This window comes from Cynocephalus volans, chromosome 14, assembly GCF_027409185.1.
Source record: "Cynocephalus volans isolate mCynVol1 chromosome 14, mCynVol1.pri, whole genome shotgun sequence".
NCBI classification, from domain to species: domain Eukaryota; kingdom Metazoa; phylum Chordata; class Mammalia; order Dermoptera; family Cynocephalidae; genus Cynocephalus; species Cynocephalus volans.
Genome location: NC_084473.1, coordinates 15,187,892 through 15,203,692, shown reverse-complemented (window position 1 = coordinate 15,203,692; position 15,801 = coordinate 15,187,892). Strand labels below are relative to the sequence as shown.

Here is a 15,801-nt window from a genome sequence, read left to right as displayed (position 1 = left end):
TTTTATACTTAGCAGTGGCTACATCTTCTCTTTTTTTCTCATTACCTTTTACCTTGTCTTCAAGAGGCTCTCTTTCCTCACAATTTCACCTAAACAGCTCATGTCTGGGTCACTAGTGACCAGTTTGTGCTAAATTCATGGGTCAAAGTTCAGTCTCATTTTATTTGACCTATAAGTAATATTTGGCATACTTGTTTCAGGGACAACTCATTTGCCTTGTTTTCCTTGGACTCACCAGCCATTTATTGTTATTGTCTTTGCTGGTTCTTCCACATCTCCCCAGCTAAGTGTTAGATACCCCAGGGCTTAGTTTTTAAACCTCTTCCCTATCTACAGTCATACCCTAGATGAGCGCACCCTTTATCCTGACTTTAAATATTAACTTTGTGCCGACGATTCTCTGCTCTATAGCTCTAGCTTTATAGTTGGCAACCTAATATCTATACTTACATTTGTTGTAGACGACCCAAACTAAACATGTTAAAATCGAACTGCTCATTTCAAAACTCCTTCCTCTACCCACTTCCAGAAACAGTTGTGTTCTTTCTGGAGTCTTCCGCATGTCAAGAAATGGCAATTCTATCTTTTCAGTTGTTTACATCATAAACCTTGATTCTTCTCTTTTTCCTGCACAGTACATCCAATCTATTAGGAAATCCTGTTGGACTATATTTTACCATCACCACTGCAACCACCCTGGTCTAAGTTATCAGCATGTCTCACCTAGGGTTTTAAAGTGGTGTCCTGTTTGTCTCCCTGCTTCTGATCTTTTGCCATAGTCTGTACTCAACAAGGCAACCAGCGTGATCTTTTAAAATACATCAGATCATGGCACACTTCTTAAAACCTTCTACTCAGAGTAAAAACTAAGGTTTTACAATTATGTCCAGGGACACCCATGATCTGTCTTCTCTATTACCTGTTCAACTTTATATCCCCCTCACCTGTCCCCACCTCTCAACATACACATTCACTGTCTTCAGCTGACTTCAGTCATATTGGCTTTCTTGCTGTTTTTTAAACATTCCCAGCAAACTTTTGCTTCTTGGTCCTTGTACTTGCTCTGTGGCACCTAGGTTGTTCTTCCCCCAAATATCCAAATGACTTGTCATCTTATTTCCTGCAGGTGTCCATTCACATGTCTCCTCACTGACGTCTTCCCTGCTCTCTCTGTTCTGTTACAGCATCCTCACCGCACCCAGCATACCACTTTATTTTTCTCACTAGCTGTTAGCATGTTGCTTACCTGATATGCTTCTCTCACATGCTTTATGTTTATTTTCTGCATGTCTCCTCCTGCAGTGTACACTCTTTGTGGCAGGGACTATGTGTTATTCACTGCTGTATTTCCAGCATCTAGAAAGTGTCTGTCACAAGTTGACGTTAGGAATATTTGTTGCAGAATGAATGAACGAATGAGGAAGGTAAGATGTGCTTGTGATGGGTGGGGATAAGTTCTGCTGTTACTTGGGGAGGATTATTTGAATGGAGTCCAATTTGGTAAGTTCTCAGTGCACTGGGGAAATAAAGCAAATTGCCTTATTTGCCTTTCTTCCCTAATGAACTATGAATTCCTTGGGAGCAAGGACCATATCTTTATCATCATGATAACCTTGTTGCTTAGCACTGGATCTTAAACATAGTAGGCATGCCAAAAATATGTGTTCAGTAAACTCACTTTATGGGTACATCTAGAACCCAAAGTCTTTATCAAAAGAGATTAAAAAAAAATTGGGCATGAGAAAAGGAAATAAAAATATATAGTTAGACCTTCATATATGCAGATTCCTCATCTGCGGATTCAGGCAACCATGGATGGAAAATATTCAGAAGTAAAAAAATAAAAAATAACAATTGAATAATAAACAGTACAAATAAAGAAACAATACAGTGTAACAACTATTTACATAGAATTTACATGGCATTTGGTATTATAAGTAATCTGGAGATGTTGGAAAGTATAAGGAGGATGTATGTAGGTTATATGCAAATAGTATGCCTATGCCATTTTATGTAAGGGATTTGAGGATCCTTGGATTTTGGTATTCACAAGGGGTCCTGGAACCAATCCCCTGTGGATACTAAGGGAAAACTGTACTTTGTATACCTCTATTTTTCCTGAATGCAGATTTCCTAATCTATGTCCAAGAATGCTAGGAGGTCCAAGAAGGGTTTGACCCCTAAATCCTTTGAAATAGCACGCCTAACTTGATGTGTATGTGTCTGTTTGTGACTTTGTGTTCATGTGAGTTCACATGCATGGACATTTACTTTTCTGGGGAAAGGACTCAGATTTCATCAGAAATGTATAGGGGTCCATGGCTCCCAAAGGTGAGAACAGCTAAATTGTATCCTTGCTGCAAATTAGCAGGTTAATTAACAGACTTTAGAGTGATTTCATCCTGATTTGCTTTAAGTAATTTAGGTGTAAGGAAGTACTTTGGATTATTTAAGGATATATTGGAGCAGAAGGGGTAGTGGTTAAACTCAATTTGAGCACTGTTTGTAATCCTGGCCACTTTATATGTATACCATCAGCTCAGTTTACAGTAAGCCAATAGGTTTCTCAGGAGTTAAGCCTATATTACCAGACAATGGAGAAAACAACTCCTTAAAGAGATTATTCATTCTAGGAACTTGTTGCTTTGCCTCCTACAGATTTGTCACCCCTTTTCCCCTGGATGTGGAGTCGCCAAAGATTACTCAAAGCCCATTTCTTCTGAGCAGAGAGAAGCCCCAAAAAGGGGTTAATCTCCCGGAACCCTCAAGAGAGAGGCATTGTTCCTTCCATTTGGGAAATTAACCACGAATTGGGGTTCTCTTCCTGCATTTATTCTCCAGACCAGGAAGTTACAGAAAGAGAACATAGGTGGAGTTTTTTCTAAGCACAGTTTAACAAGTTTAACAATAGAAGCAGGTAACATTAAGTAAGACAAGCAAGGTGACATTCTATAATGCAATTAAGTTGAACCACTAACAAAAGCTTGATTTTAGCAAACATTCTCTTCTTACAGCAATTTCCCAATATCTTTATATATCAATCAGTAACCTGTCTTTGAGCCAGCAACTTTGCTGCGTTACAATTCTTTATCTTACAACAGAGACTATAGCCTGGGGAAAATTTCCTGTCCTTTGCAAGGTCAATATTTGAAACTGCAAGGCTTTGGAAAACCAGGCCCTGTGAAGTACATTTGCTTTATGAATACTACTCAGGAACTGACCGATGAGAATTGTTTCTGTGAGCCACATTTGACACATGGACTTATCCTTGTTCTTGTGAACCTGTTTGGCAATGGTGTCTGTTGTTGTAGGATTTGAAAAATACTATTAGTTCTTGGTAAGTTAACCTTTGAGCTATGTAACACAATTGACATTAATGAGATTTCATGTTAAATTTTATGCTGGGAATTGTTGATTTGGTTTTGGGGTTTAATCTATTTCTGCTGCTATACACTCTAAATTAATTAGCAGTGTGCTGCTATGAATATAAAAAGTGCCAGTAGTAATCATTTCAGGGATAAATTTTGCCTTACCTCTTTTTTCTTTTCCTCTCATGCACAGCTGAAAGAAAACTATTTTCCTCATTAATGGCTCTGGTAATCTTGGTAGACTACCCCCAGATTAAATGCTTCTTCTATGGTCCTAATGAGTGTTTTATTTTACTTTCTCTTTTGTAATTCTCATTAGAGGAAGCTCTTACAGAAAATCCTTTTATCTCATACATTTTTGAGCATGTGAATTTCATTTATCTTCTCAAAGTTTTAAGTTTCTTATGCTTTAAATTTCCTACCTTGAGCTAGTCCATCCATATGAACATAAATAAAGTTAGGTTCATTTTATGAAATGGAATAATCATTTTATGGTTTGTATTTTTTATCTTTCAGTTGGTTTGATTTACCTCTGAATGAAGTCATATTCTGCTAAAGTGCCACATTTCTTACCATGTTTATATTTTTAGTTCTATACTTGGATTAGTTGATGACATTCAAATCATTTAATACTCCCTCTCAAAAAGATTCTAAAAATGAACAGGAATTGAAAAAGTGACTTGAAATCTTATTTGAATAACATTTACCTACTCTAAACACAACATATTAGGCTTTTGAAAATGTATCTTCAAACATTTAAACAGCACAGTAAAATCAGACTTCTTATACCTACCTGTAGATACAAGCTGTAGATTAGAGACTTTCATATACTTGGAGGATATAGTAATGGGCAAATAGCATCACTGCTTTTAAATAGCTCACTACTTAGTTGGAAATGCAGACAAAAAAATTGTAATGTTGTGGTAAGTGCATCTAAAGTAGCATATAATGTTATGACTGGATAGAAGGGTAGTACAACATCTTAAGATTTTACTTACAACCAAAATATTGTCAAAGAAAATTTTGAAGAACATCTTTGTGATCTCAGATTAAGTAAAGATTTCTTAAATATGATATAAAAAGTACTAATCATAAAGACTGTTGAATTGGACGAATTTAAAATTAAGAACTCGTGTTAATCACAAGATACCATTAAGACAATGAAAAAGCAATCTATGGAATAATAGAAAATATTCACAATTCATATATCTGATAAGGGATGCATGTCCAGAATGTGTAAGAACTCCTACAAGTGAATAATGAAGATAAATAGCCAATAGAAAAATGGGCTAACAACTGGAACAGACACTTCAAATGACCAAAAAACGTATAAAAAGGTGTTCAACTTCATAAGTTACTTAGAGAGCTGCAAATTAAAACCACAAGAGATACCATTACATACTTACCAGAATTGCTGAAATGAAAAATTCATGAGATACCATGTGTTGGCATGGAGATGCAGTAACCAGAACCCTTGTAATTGCTGGTTAGACTGTTAATTGGTATAACCACTTTAGAAAATGTTTGGCACTATTTACTAAATCTGGACAAAGTTATACTCTGTATCTTAGCAATTCCACTCCTACATATGTGCCCAGAAGTGCATAATATGTTCACCAAAAGATAATTACCAACATCTTCAGGGCAACCCTATTGATATTAGCTCCAAACTGGAGACCACTCAAATGCTCATCAATAGAAGAAAGGATAATTTTGTTCTGGTATATTCACACAACATAGTATGATATAACAATGAGTTTAACAATCTTCAGCTACTCACAAAATATCAATGAATTTATGTTGAGTGAAAAAAATCAGACACAGAGAGTACATAATTCCATTCATATAAAGTATAAAAGTAGGCAAAATTGATTTATGCTGCTGCAAGTCAGGATAGGGTTCATTCTGGCAGTGGCAGTGACTGGAAGTGAGCACAAGAGGGGGTTCTGATGTTGGTATGTTTCTTGGTATGAACAATGGTTACCTGAGTGTTAAAATTATTCAAACTATACTTATGTGTACGGTTCTTTGAATATTTCCTATACTTCAATAAAAAGTATTTTCAAAATGATTCCTATGTGTTAATTAAAGACAGGAAGAGAGAATTTATGCTGGCAGTAATTGTCTTTGCATCATGGGAATGTGAATACATTTCTTTTTTCCTCCAACTTTTTTGAAATTTTCAAACCATCTTTAGTGAGTTTGCATTAATTTTATAACACAGGAAAATAAATGAGCTTAAATAAATACAAATATAAATGTGTGTGTGTGTGTGTGTGTGTGTGTGTGTGTGTAATATTGCCAAAATCCTGCAAAGAACAAGTGGACTGTCCATTTTGGTAGCCAAATCTGGTCAAGGAGAAGAGAGGAGACACCCCCAGGATATTTGTATGTAGGCAGCATATTCAACTTGGTTCATCTGCAGTTTACTTTTTTGTCAAGTCGTATTCTAATACCTACTCTGCAGTGTTATTATAAAACTTAGGAATGACCTTCTGAAGCATCTGACACACAGTAGGCATTTAATAAATGGTAGCCATTATGATTCTTGTACATCATAAACAAGACTCCTAGACTTTACTGTTGGTAAATAATGTGTCTGGAACCTCTCTGTGAGCTTGGTCCTCGGTTAGTTCTTCCTCAATAACATGTGTTACTCATTCCTTACCTCCACTGCCTCTAGCCTTGCTACAAACCATGACAGTGTGGCTTTGTTCTTTTTTTTTTTTTTTTTTTTTTCTCCCCTCCCTGATTTTCGCTAATATTTCCAGTTTGGTGACTATGCCCTTTCTTTATTAGATGGTTAGATACAGAATCCTTGAATTTTTCTGCTTATCTTTTCACCTTTAGAGGAATTAGAAGTAAAAACATTTGAACTTAACATATTTATTCAGGTGGAAAACTACCTTATAGTAACCTTGTTATATCCCCAGTGTCACTACCTTATTTCAGTCACTGATTATTTTAAAGTTGTAGTAATGCACCAGTCTCCTAACTGTGTTCCTGCCCCTGAAATATTTCTGCAACACAAACCTGATTCTGTTACTCCCTTTGTTTATAGCCTTTTAATGGCCTCCTGTTCCTGCAGGATAACAGTGGAGGTTTTTTGGCCTGGTTCATAGGTTTCTTACTGGGCTTACCTCTGCCTTTCTTTCGTCCTCACATCCTGCTATTCCTCTTTCTGTGCTCTTTTCGGCAGCTTCATTGAGTCACTTAAGGTTTTTCCAATTTGCTGTATTTCATAAGTTGCGTCTTCCCTCTGAAATCATCTTCACCATTTATTCTCTGCAAGCCCTAAATTCTTAGCTGCTGAGATATTACCTTCTCTGTGAAGGCCTCTGTGATTGTATCCCTAGGCAGAGGAGATGTGATCTCTCTTCATGTCCTCGTAGTACTTCCTATGTGCCTCTCTTTTAGAAATTGATATCATTCTGTAATTATTTCTCTGTATCTCTGCCTCTGTCCCTAGTGTCTGAGCTCCTTGGAAGTGGAGACTGTGTTACTCATTTTTATCGCCTTGTTGCCTAACATAGCATGTGACACTGAGTAAGTCACTCGGTGAATATTTGCTCAGTAGGTGAATGAATTCTAATTTGTTTCTTTTTTCTTTTCTAGTTGTAGCTTTTTAAGTAACTCAGAAGTATAGCTAATAAATTTACATACACTAACACATACATATAAAGAATGACAGTTACTACAAATTCCTTTTGAAATTTGTTTCTGGCAAAGAGCTATTTTTGTCAGTGTTTTTCATTGGGGTCTCAGACACAGAGCACTAGTTCCTCTCAGTGCAGGGTTTATTAGGGGGAAGAACCTAGAGGCAGAAAGAATTAGAGTGTATGTGATGTCCAAAGCTTTCAGTATCCCACAGAGAGGTGTGCTTAGGCCAGACTTGGTGGGTGACGTGTACAGTGACAAGCTGTCCAATGGAAAGAGATTCTATCCCCATAATGCAGGACAGGAGTTGGAGGTGACATCTGTATCACTGTGTAACATTAGTAGCTCCTTGGCTGGGTGGTGACCTTATTAGAAAAGGGGGCCTCTGAAGCTCAGAAGCTAGAATCTGTGTGTTTTTCTTCCAAGTCAGACCTGATGAGGCAGCTGTTTACTATATTACCAAAGTGGGGAGGAAATGAACCTCCAGTGCCATCTCCTCAAATGGTAAAGAAATGAAGGAAAGAAAAGAATTCTGGTAATGCTACCACTAAAACAACTATTTTTGTTTTTTGGGTTCTCTTCCAGTTTTTACGCACAGTATGCATAAAAAGCACTTTGTGAAAGTCCTGGCACATAGCAAGTAGTCAAGACATGACGGTTGTCATTATTATTACTGTTGAAGGGAGAATTATGTTCTTTTCCTCTCTAGGCCTTTCTACCTTGTCTTTTCAGAAGTGTTGGATAATGAGCTTCAGTCTTTGATTCTGTCTTCCTTTTCCCTCCACAATGGAGAATGAGTAACTGTCTTGGTCCATTTTGTTTAGCTATAACAATAACACATATTTGATAATTTACAAAGAAAAGAAAGTTATTTCACAGAGTTCTGGAAGCTGGAATGTCCAGTATCAAGGTGCCGGCATCTGATGAGAGCCTTTGTGCTGCATCATCCCATAGAGCAAGATCAAGAGAGAGGGGGGAGCTGAACTGATCCTTTTTATTAGAAACCCACTCCCATAATAATATTAGCCCATTCATGAAGGCAGAGCTCTTATGACCTAATCACTTCTTAAAGGTCCCACCTCTCAACACTGTTGTATTGGGGGTTGTTTCCAACACATGAACTTTGGGGGACACATTCAAACCATAGTATTAACTTGCTTGATTGCTGAAGTTGAGGGAAATAACCGAGAATGTAAGCCTTAGCCCCAAGGTTCCTGGTGATATCTATTGACAGAAAGTGTGTCTTCTGCTCTACTTCTACTCTACATGTGCTTCACTGAGGTTAAGCTCATGTGCGCTATTCTTTTCTCTCTCTTCCTCCCTCTCTCTTCCTGCCTTTCTTCCTTTTTTGGTACTAAGTCTTTAAAATCCATTGTGTATTTTACATTCAAAGCATATCGCGATTTGGAATAGCCACATTTTAAGTGCTCCGTAGCCCCAGGTGGCTGGTGGCTACTGTGTTGGACAGCACAGGTCAGAGGTAGCTATGGAAGTCTCTTCCACTTGGCTTCTACCACCGCACTGACACGGTGGTCTTGGTTCAATGTATCCAACTGTTTGAAAAAGTTACTCCAAGACACAGGCTTACAGAAAGGTTTTAGACTATTTACAACTGTAGCTTTAAGCCATGTTCTCCACTCCAGAATAAAGATACTATTTCTCATATCTCTGATTCCTACTTACATTTTTTATCAATTTTTTATTATTTTGTTTTTTGGTTTTTGTTTGTTTGTTTGGTTTTGGCGGCTGGCTCATAAAGGGATCCAAACCCTTGACATTGGTGTATAACACCATGTTCTAACTAACTGAGCTAACCATCCAGCCCATATCAATTTGTTTTTTTATCAGTCACGGTTCAGTTGTAGATAACAGAAAACATTCTAGTTGTTACAAGCAGAAGGTGATTTTTTATGGCAAATCAGGGGCTTAGAAAATCATCGGAAAGACTGAGGTAGCAGGCTTTAGGTATGTTTCTGACAGTTACTCCTGGAACGATATTGCACAATTGCTTGTTACGGGAGCTGCAGTTTGCCACAGGAAGCTGGGAAATGAGCTTGGTTCCAAGTGCTACTACTAGCAGGCTGCAGTGCTACACTGCCTTTACCAAGAAACTAGCCAGCAAAATGAAGTTCACACTCATCCTCTAATTCCTTCTGTTACCACTGCTGCAAAATGCAACCAGAATTCCAGAAAAAAGAAAAAAAAAAGGTAAATATACGAGGGTACTTTAAAAAGTTTGTGGAAAAATAGAATTGAAAGATAATATACATCTTTCCATGATCTTTTGGAGTACCCTCATACTTCTTGCTAGTAGAAAACCACAAAATTGGCAGAGATATGGGTCTCCACTATAGTTCCACCTCCCAAATTTCATGCAGCACGTGCATGAAATTTGGAGAAAACTAGGGTCGTGTGTGGAACACCAGTGGTAAGAGAGTCTAGGAAATGTAGTCTTTAGCCTTTTGGCTTCCAACAGCAGGGAGACTGGGAAGTGAGTCAGAGTGCGGTTGAGTCACCCCAGCTGCAGTACCTGCCACAACCTGAAATCCAGGAGAGGTGCTGTTTTGCACTGGCTCTAAATCCCAATTATTTTTTTTGCATGTTTGCCATTATGGTAGACAAGCAATTATTTAACATGATTTTTCCTCTCTTTTTAACATATCATCCATTTTTTCTCTGTTGTTGTTTTCATAATTAAATTATAATATATAATATTACATTGAGTTGATAGTTTACACATTTCCTAATGTTCAAAAAGCCCATAAGAAACATTTTTTTTCCCCCTGCATGTTAAAAGCAGTTTAGAATATTTATGGGCAAACAACAGCAAACTAGATAAATTGTAAGCATTGGTTAATATAGCTTAAATACGTTTCCCTTTAGAAGTAAGAAAAAATATACATTTAAGTATCCTAACATGATGTATTTGTTTTCTATTGCTGCTGTAATATATTACCATGAATTTAGCAGCTTTAAAACAATACAGTTGATTATTTTACAGTCCCCATCAGACAGAAATCTGGCAGACTTGTCTGGATCTCTGCTTAGAGTCTCACAAGGCCAAAACCAAGGTGCTGACAAGGCTTTTTTTTTTTCTGGAAGCTCTGGAAGAGATCCTGTTTCTACACTTATTTATGTTGTTGGCAGAATTTAATTCCTTGTGGTTATAGGTCAGGTCTGCATTACCTTGCTGGCTGTTACCTGAGGGCTATTCTTAGTTTCCAGAGACTACCTGCATTCCTTGGCTCAGGGCCTCTTCCTCCATCTTCAAAGCCAGCAACTATGGGCTGAGTACCCTCATGTTTCAGATCTCTCCTGTCTCTTCCCCCATGGCATCTCTCTGACACTCTGACCCTAGTTGGAAAAGATTCTCTGCTTTAAGGGCTCATGTGATTAGGTTACTCTCACTCAGATAATTCAGAATAATCTCCCCGCCATAAGGTCTGTGCCCTTAATCATATCTGCATAGTCCCTTTTCCAGGGATTAGGATGTGGACATCTTTGGTGGGGGTGGTGGGGGGCATAATTCTACCTACCATATATGACAACTGTCAAGTTGATCTGAAAGGGTCATATAGTAGGTAGAGCTTTGTCTTTGTATTTGTTATGTGATGATTTCTTGGTAATTATTAGATGACTACATGATTTGTTACTTTTTTTTATTACTTAAATAGTGTCTTAATGAGTGATGTGATATTGACCTAAATAGCCAAACTAAGCTATTCTTAGTTAAAGAATAAAATAGCTATCGACTAAGCTATTCTTCTGTTAGTAGCAAGAAGATTATAGGTGTTAAAATACTTGGTCTTAAGTTTTCTTTCATGTGACTGGGATACTTAAGGAAAAATAAGTAGAAGTAGACAGACAGTAAATCAATGAGTTTATTTGTATAGAATAGGTAATATTTGTCTCTGACCAAAAGCAGATGTGGTTTTTGTCATTTCTGTTTAAAAGACTGTTAATGTATTAGCATATTCTCCTTCTGGAATCTCTCAGATTTGTAAATGGAAAGTTAGAATTTTTGCTGATTACTTCAAGATTGGCGAGAGATTCCACATTATAAACCTTTTAAACCCCATTAATCATCCACTTGTTTGGAGGAAAAACAATGCCTTTTAACACTTGAAGGTGGATTAATCTGAATCTTCTACTTTTGTCTGGGTCACAGTAGCATTGTTCCAATGAATGACTTATTTCTTAATTAATTTAAATAAATACTTTATAGTGTGTTGTCAAGGAAACAGTATCTTATTGTTGGAATTAAAGATGATGCTTTGTTTCACATCCCTTGTTACTAGCAAAGATGGATTTTTAAATTTATCTATATTCATATCTAATGTCTGATCATTTTAAGCAGTCACATTATCATTCTCTGTTCTGTTCTTATGACGATGCACATTTTTGCTCTTGCCATTTTTTTTTTTTTTAAAACATAGGATACAGTAAGTGTTTCAGGCAGCAGTTCGGCTGACCTATTACAGTGGACCACTACTACCACCATGAAAGTCCTTTCCAACACCACGACTACCACCAAGGCTGTGCTGCAGGCTGTCAGTGATGGGCAGTGGTGGAAAAAGTCTTTAACATACCTTCGACCCCTTCATGTAAGCAATGCATATTTTTTTAAAAAAATCAATTCTGTATTTTATATCAGTTCATAGCACCGCTCTTAGTTGTTTTCACTGTTATATTTTTCTTTTCTCTGGATTATTAAAATAATCTCTTGAGAAATCTAGGCCTGCATTAGATAGGGAATGAGTAATCTATTTTATAGATAATGTACTCCCACGGAGTACTTGCAAAGGACACTGACACTGATATAGATTTAGGTAATATCTGGTTTATATATCAGAAGTAAAATTTAGTGAGATGAAAAGGAAATGATTTAATCAGTGCTTACTTTCTTGTGCTGTATTTCTACAGGTTAGCAGTTAAGGAAGAGTGCTAGCAACCAGCGTGGGGGCTCTGAGGAAAGAGAACAGTTTAACTGATTCTTGCTTCCATTCTGGAAGCAGAGGTCAGGACCAGCAGTGGAGCTATTGAGTTTGCTCTCTGGGACATCTTAACCTGTCGTTCCCCCTGCTGTCTCCTCTGCATTTGCATGTTGCAGTCCTTTCGTCTCACACTAGAAAACAAAAAGGAAGGAAAAACATATGCCTGATTATCAGTTCACTCCAAACACTCATTGTGTATCTCATTCACTCATTCAGCAAATGCTCATTAGGCTTTTTCTGTGTCAAATACTGTACTAATGACTGGGAAGAGAATGGAGAAACACTTCAGTCTAATTCCCTTCCCCTGTGCAACTTATATTTCAGTGGGGGAGACAAAGAAAAAAATAAGATTTTGTATAGTAATGTAGTGGCAGGTGGCAATGAGAACTGTGAAGATAATGTAAGCAAGGTAAGTGAATGGTGAGTGATACTGGGGAATACAGTTCTGATTTAGACAGGGCAGTTAGGCTTCCCAGAACAGGAGTCACTTTGAGCAGAACTATGATTGAACCAAGTAGAACAAGTGCAAAGTCCCTGTGGTGGAGACATGCTGGACATCTCCATAGAACATAAGGAGGTCAATGTGCTTTGAGCGAGCGAGCAGGGTGTGGGGAGGCCAGAAGTTTAAAGCCTCATGTAGACTATGATAACCACTGTAGAAGGTGAGAAGTGGTGGTGGTTTGGATAGGGTAGCTATGAAAGAAGTGGGAAGTGGTTGATTTGGAGATGTTTTGTGGATGTGCTGATGGTTTGAAAGTGGGATGTGTGGGATGTGTGGGAAGGAGGAGACCTGAGGATGATGGTCCAATCAGCTGGATAAGTGAAGATGCTATGTACTTGACTTTGGAGTAGGTCTGTGCATGTGTCACGCTGGATTATGATTATGGTTATTTTTCTGTATTACCTGTTGGATTTTTTGAGGGTTTATGTCTCAGGTAAAGTGTTCAGCACTGTGCCTAATATATGGTTTTCATTAAATACCAACTGTAATTTTTATCATCATTTGCAGCAGCAGTTTTATTGTTTTCCTAGACTGTGCTTGGCATAAAGCAAGTGCACAACATCCTTTAGAGGAATGGGTGAATGCTTTTCACTTGGCTCTTCCAGTGAGGAGCTTTTCAATCTGTTTGAGGAGAGCAAAACATAAAGGTAATTAACTATACTTGGGATACTAAAGTGAAAACAAGTCTTAAAGGCATGTGTGTAGATGGTAGATGTGAAGGAGATGGAATTAATGAAAGGGGCCCAATCATATCATCATGCTTTCATCTGGTAAGTTGTCACCAGGTGTGGTCTGAGCCTGATCCTGCAAGGAAGGTAGGATCCATCCAGGTGGTCAGCATGGACGCGACTCTTATACTGGGAGGAAGGCATGGAGGTTGGCAGCGTGCATGAAGTAGGTCAGTTGATTGGAGTGGCGAGATAGCCTTTAATGTTAATTAACATTTAATAACCTGATGTGTTATTCTCCATAGTTTAGGTTTTATGCTATTGGCTGTTTTCCTTTTACAGAGCTACTAGTTTTTTGAGCAGGGCAGCAACAAGTACAAAATCGTATTTTAGGATGCTTATCAGACTGTAGTATGGGAAACTTACCATGTGTGTAACACTGATTGCTTCAGTGTTTCTTATTCTTTGATGTCAAAGTGACCAAGAATATCCAAAGGCACTGCAGGGTGAGGCTGAAGTGCTGCTCTTAGAATGCCGTGATTATTCTTGCATTCACTGCCGGATGTCTGTGTCACTTTGCCAGTCTCTCTCTAGGGCACAGAAAGTGCACTGATCAGTTTCTCCTGAAATCCGTCTCTTCTCCTTGCCTGCTTTATTGCCCTCCTTCCTCCGTCTTCTCTTTTCCTCTCCCCTTTCCCTCCTCACCCTCTGTATCTTATTATCCATGATTCTTCACTTTGCTCTTTTTAGGGGCAAGAAATTGGTGGTGCTTATCGAATTGGAACTGTAGCCAATGAAGATCTAGAAAAACAAGGGTGTCATCCTTTTTATGAATCTGTCATCTCTAATCCCTTTGTCACCAAGGTAAGGACAATGTGCCTAAGAAGACAGGTTTAACTGTCATGGTGTTGTAGACAGTATAAACAAAAACTAAAATTTTTCTGAAAATGTACTTCTTTGGCTTGGTTGTCACTCATGTTATTCATTGATTTTACATGATCTCTTTTGTATACATTAGGACATATTAAGAGATTAAAATCTATTTAAAATGTTACATATATTACTATGCCTTAGTGAGTTTTTATTATTCAAGTCACCAAAAGACAAAATCCTGTAATTGTGTTTTCTGAGAATATGTTCTTAGAAAAAAAAGACATCCTAGTAAATGGTAAAACTGCTTCTTTCGTCTAGTCTGAAGTGACCTATGACACCTATCAGTATGTCCCCATAGAAAGCTTTGCAGAAGTATTGCTGAGAACTGGAAAACTAGCAGAGGCTAAAACTGAAGGAGAAGTATTTCCAACAACAGAAGGTAAGAAAGAACATTTTAGTCTCTTGACGGTGTGTAACTCATATCAGGAGAACAATAACTAACAATGTATGAATGAACGAGAAGAAAAATAGTAAGTTTTTAAAGTAATTTTGAAATTACGCTTAACTTGACACCGTCATTTATTCATTCATTTAAAACACTGAGAACCTACTGCTTTCTGTATACCTACTTATTCTGAGGATTTAAAAGGATATATAAGATATAATTCCTATCTTTAAGTTGCTAATTATGTAAATTTATTCTCTAGTGAATGGTATAAAGTGCTAAATAAATACTTATTTCGTTCCTACTTTTATGCTTCGTAGAATATAGGTGTACATTTGGTCTTAAGAATTTCCTGTGTAATGGCATATCTTTCCATATAGAACTTTTTTTGAAGAAGTAACTGTATGCAAGTTTGCCACAGACAACTTGCCATTTGTATTTTTTTCTTTTTAGCCTCCTTACTTCTTTTCAAGGTTCTAAGGTAGTTTCTTTGATAATATTCTCTTAGTTTCCTTTCTGTTCTGCCATCCTTATTGAATACCGCATGATTCAAAGGCAGCTGGAGCTCCAGGTATCTTGTCCATATTCCAGGCATCAGTAAGGAGGAAGGTAGGGGAGGAAAACACAGTTTTCTTGGAAGTCCTATCCACAATCTCCACTTAAATATTTCTGGCCACCTCTAAGTGCCATTAAGCCTAGATAGTGCTGTCTTAATTTAACTGAATACACTGCTGTGTGGTGTATAACCTGAGAAAATGTTTATGGTGAATATAACTGCTATTTCCCCCCAAACCTGATACTGTAACTTATTTTTAGATAATTATTTTCTTTTGATCAATATTTATTTGCAATTGGGAAGAGGCAGATACAACTTCCCCATCCACTATGTGTATCACTGCTTGCGTACTGAAGGTTTTTACTAAGTACAGTTGGTTCTCACGCGTCCGTGGATTCAGCCAACCGTGGATCAAAAATGTAGTTATGTCTACAATAGTTGTTTCTGTACTGAACATGTACAAGCCTTTTTTTCTGGTTATTCCTTAAGCAATACAGTATAACAACTATTTACATAGCATTTACATGGTATTAGATATTATAAGTAATCTAGAAATGATTTAAAGTATACCTGAGGATGTGCATAGGTTATATGCAAATACTGTGCCATTTTATATGGGAGTCTTGGGCATTCACGGATTTGCTATCCATGGGGAGTCCTGGAACCAATCCCCCATGGATACTGAGAAATGACTATATATCTTTTTTCTTCAGTTCTGAGATGCATGTTTTTCTACCT

The 15,801-nt window shown here is 37.5% G+C and overlaps 1 protein-coding gene across 2 annotated transcripts in view; it reads left to right on the top strand.

Annotated features, from left to right (window-relative positions):
- Positions 1-15,801, top strand: part of NBAS (NBAS subunit of NRZ tethering complex) — a 361,846-nt gene that overhangs the window by 211,605 nt on the left and 134,440 nt on the right. For both annotated transcript variants that reach the window (XM_063078155.1, XM_063078154.1), the window contains exons 36-38: positions 11,462-11,629; positions 13,940-14,053; positions 14,381-14,501. In XM_063078155.1, coding sequence (XP_062934225.1) covers positions 11,462-11,629; positions 13,940-14,053; positions 14,381-14,501 — 403 coding nt within the window. The remainder of the gene's footprint in view (positions 1-11,461; positions 11,630-13,939; positions 14,054-14,380; positions 14,502-15,801) is intronic.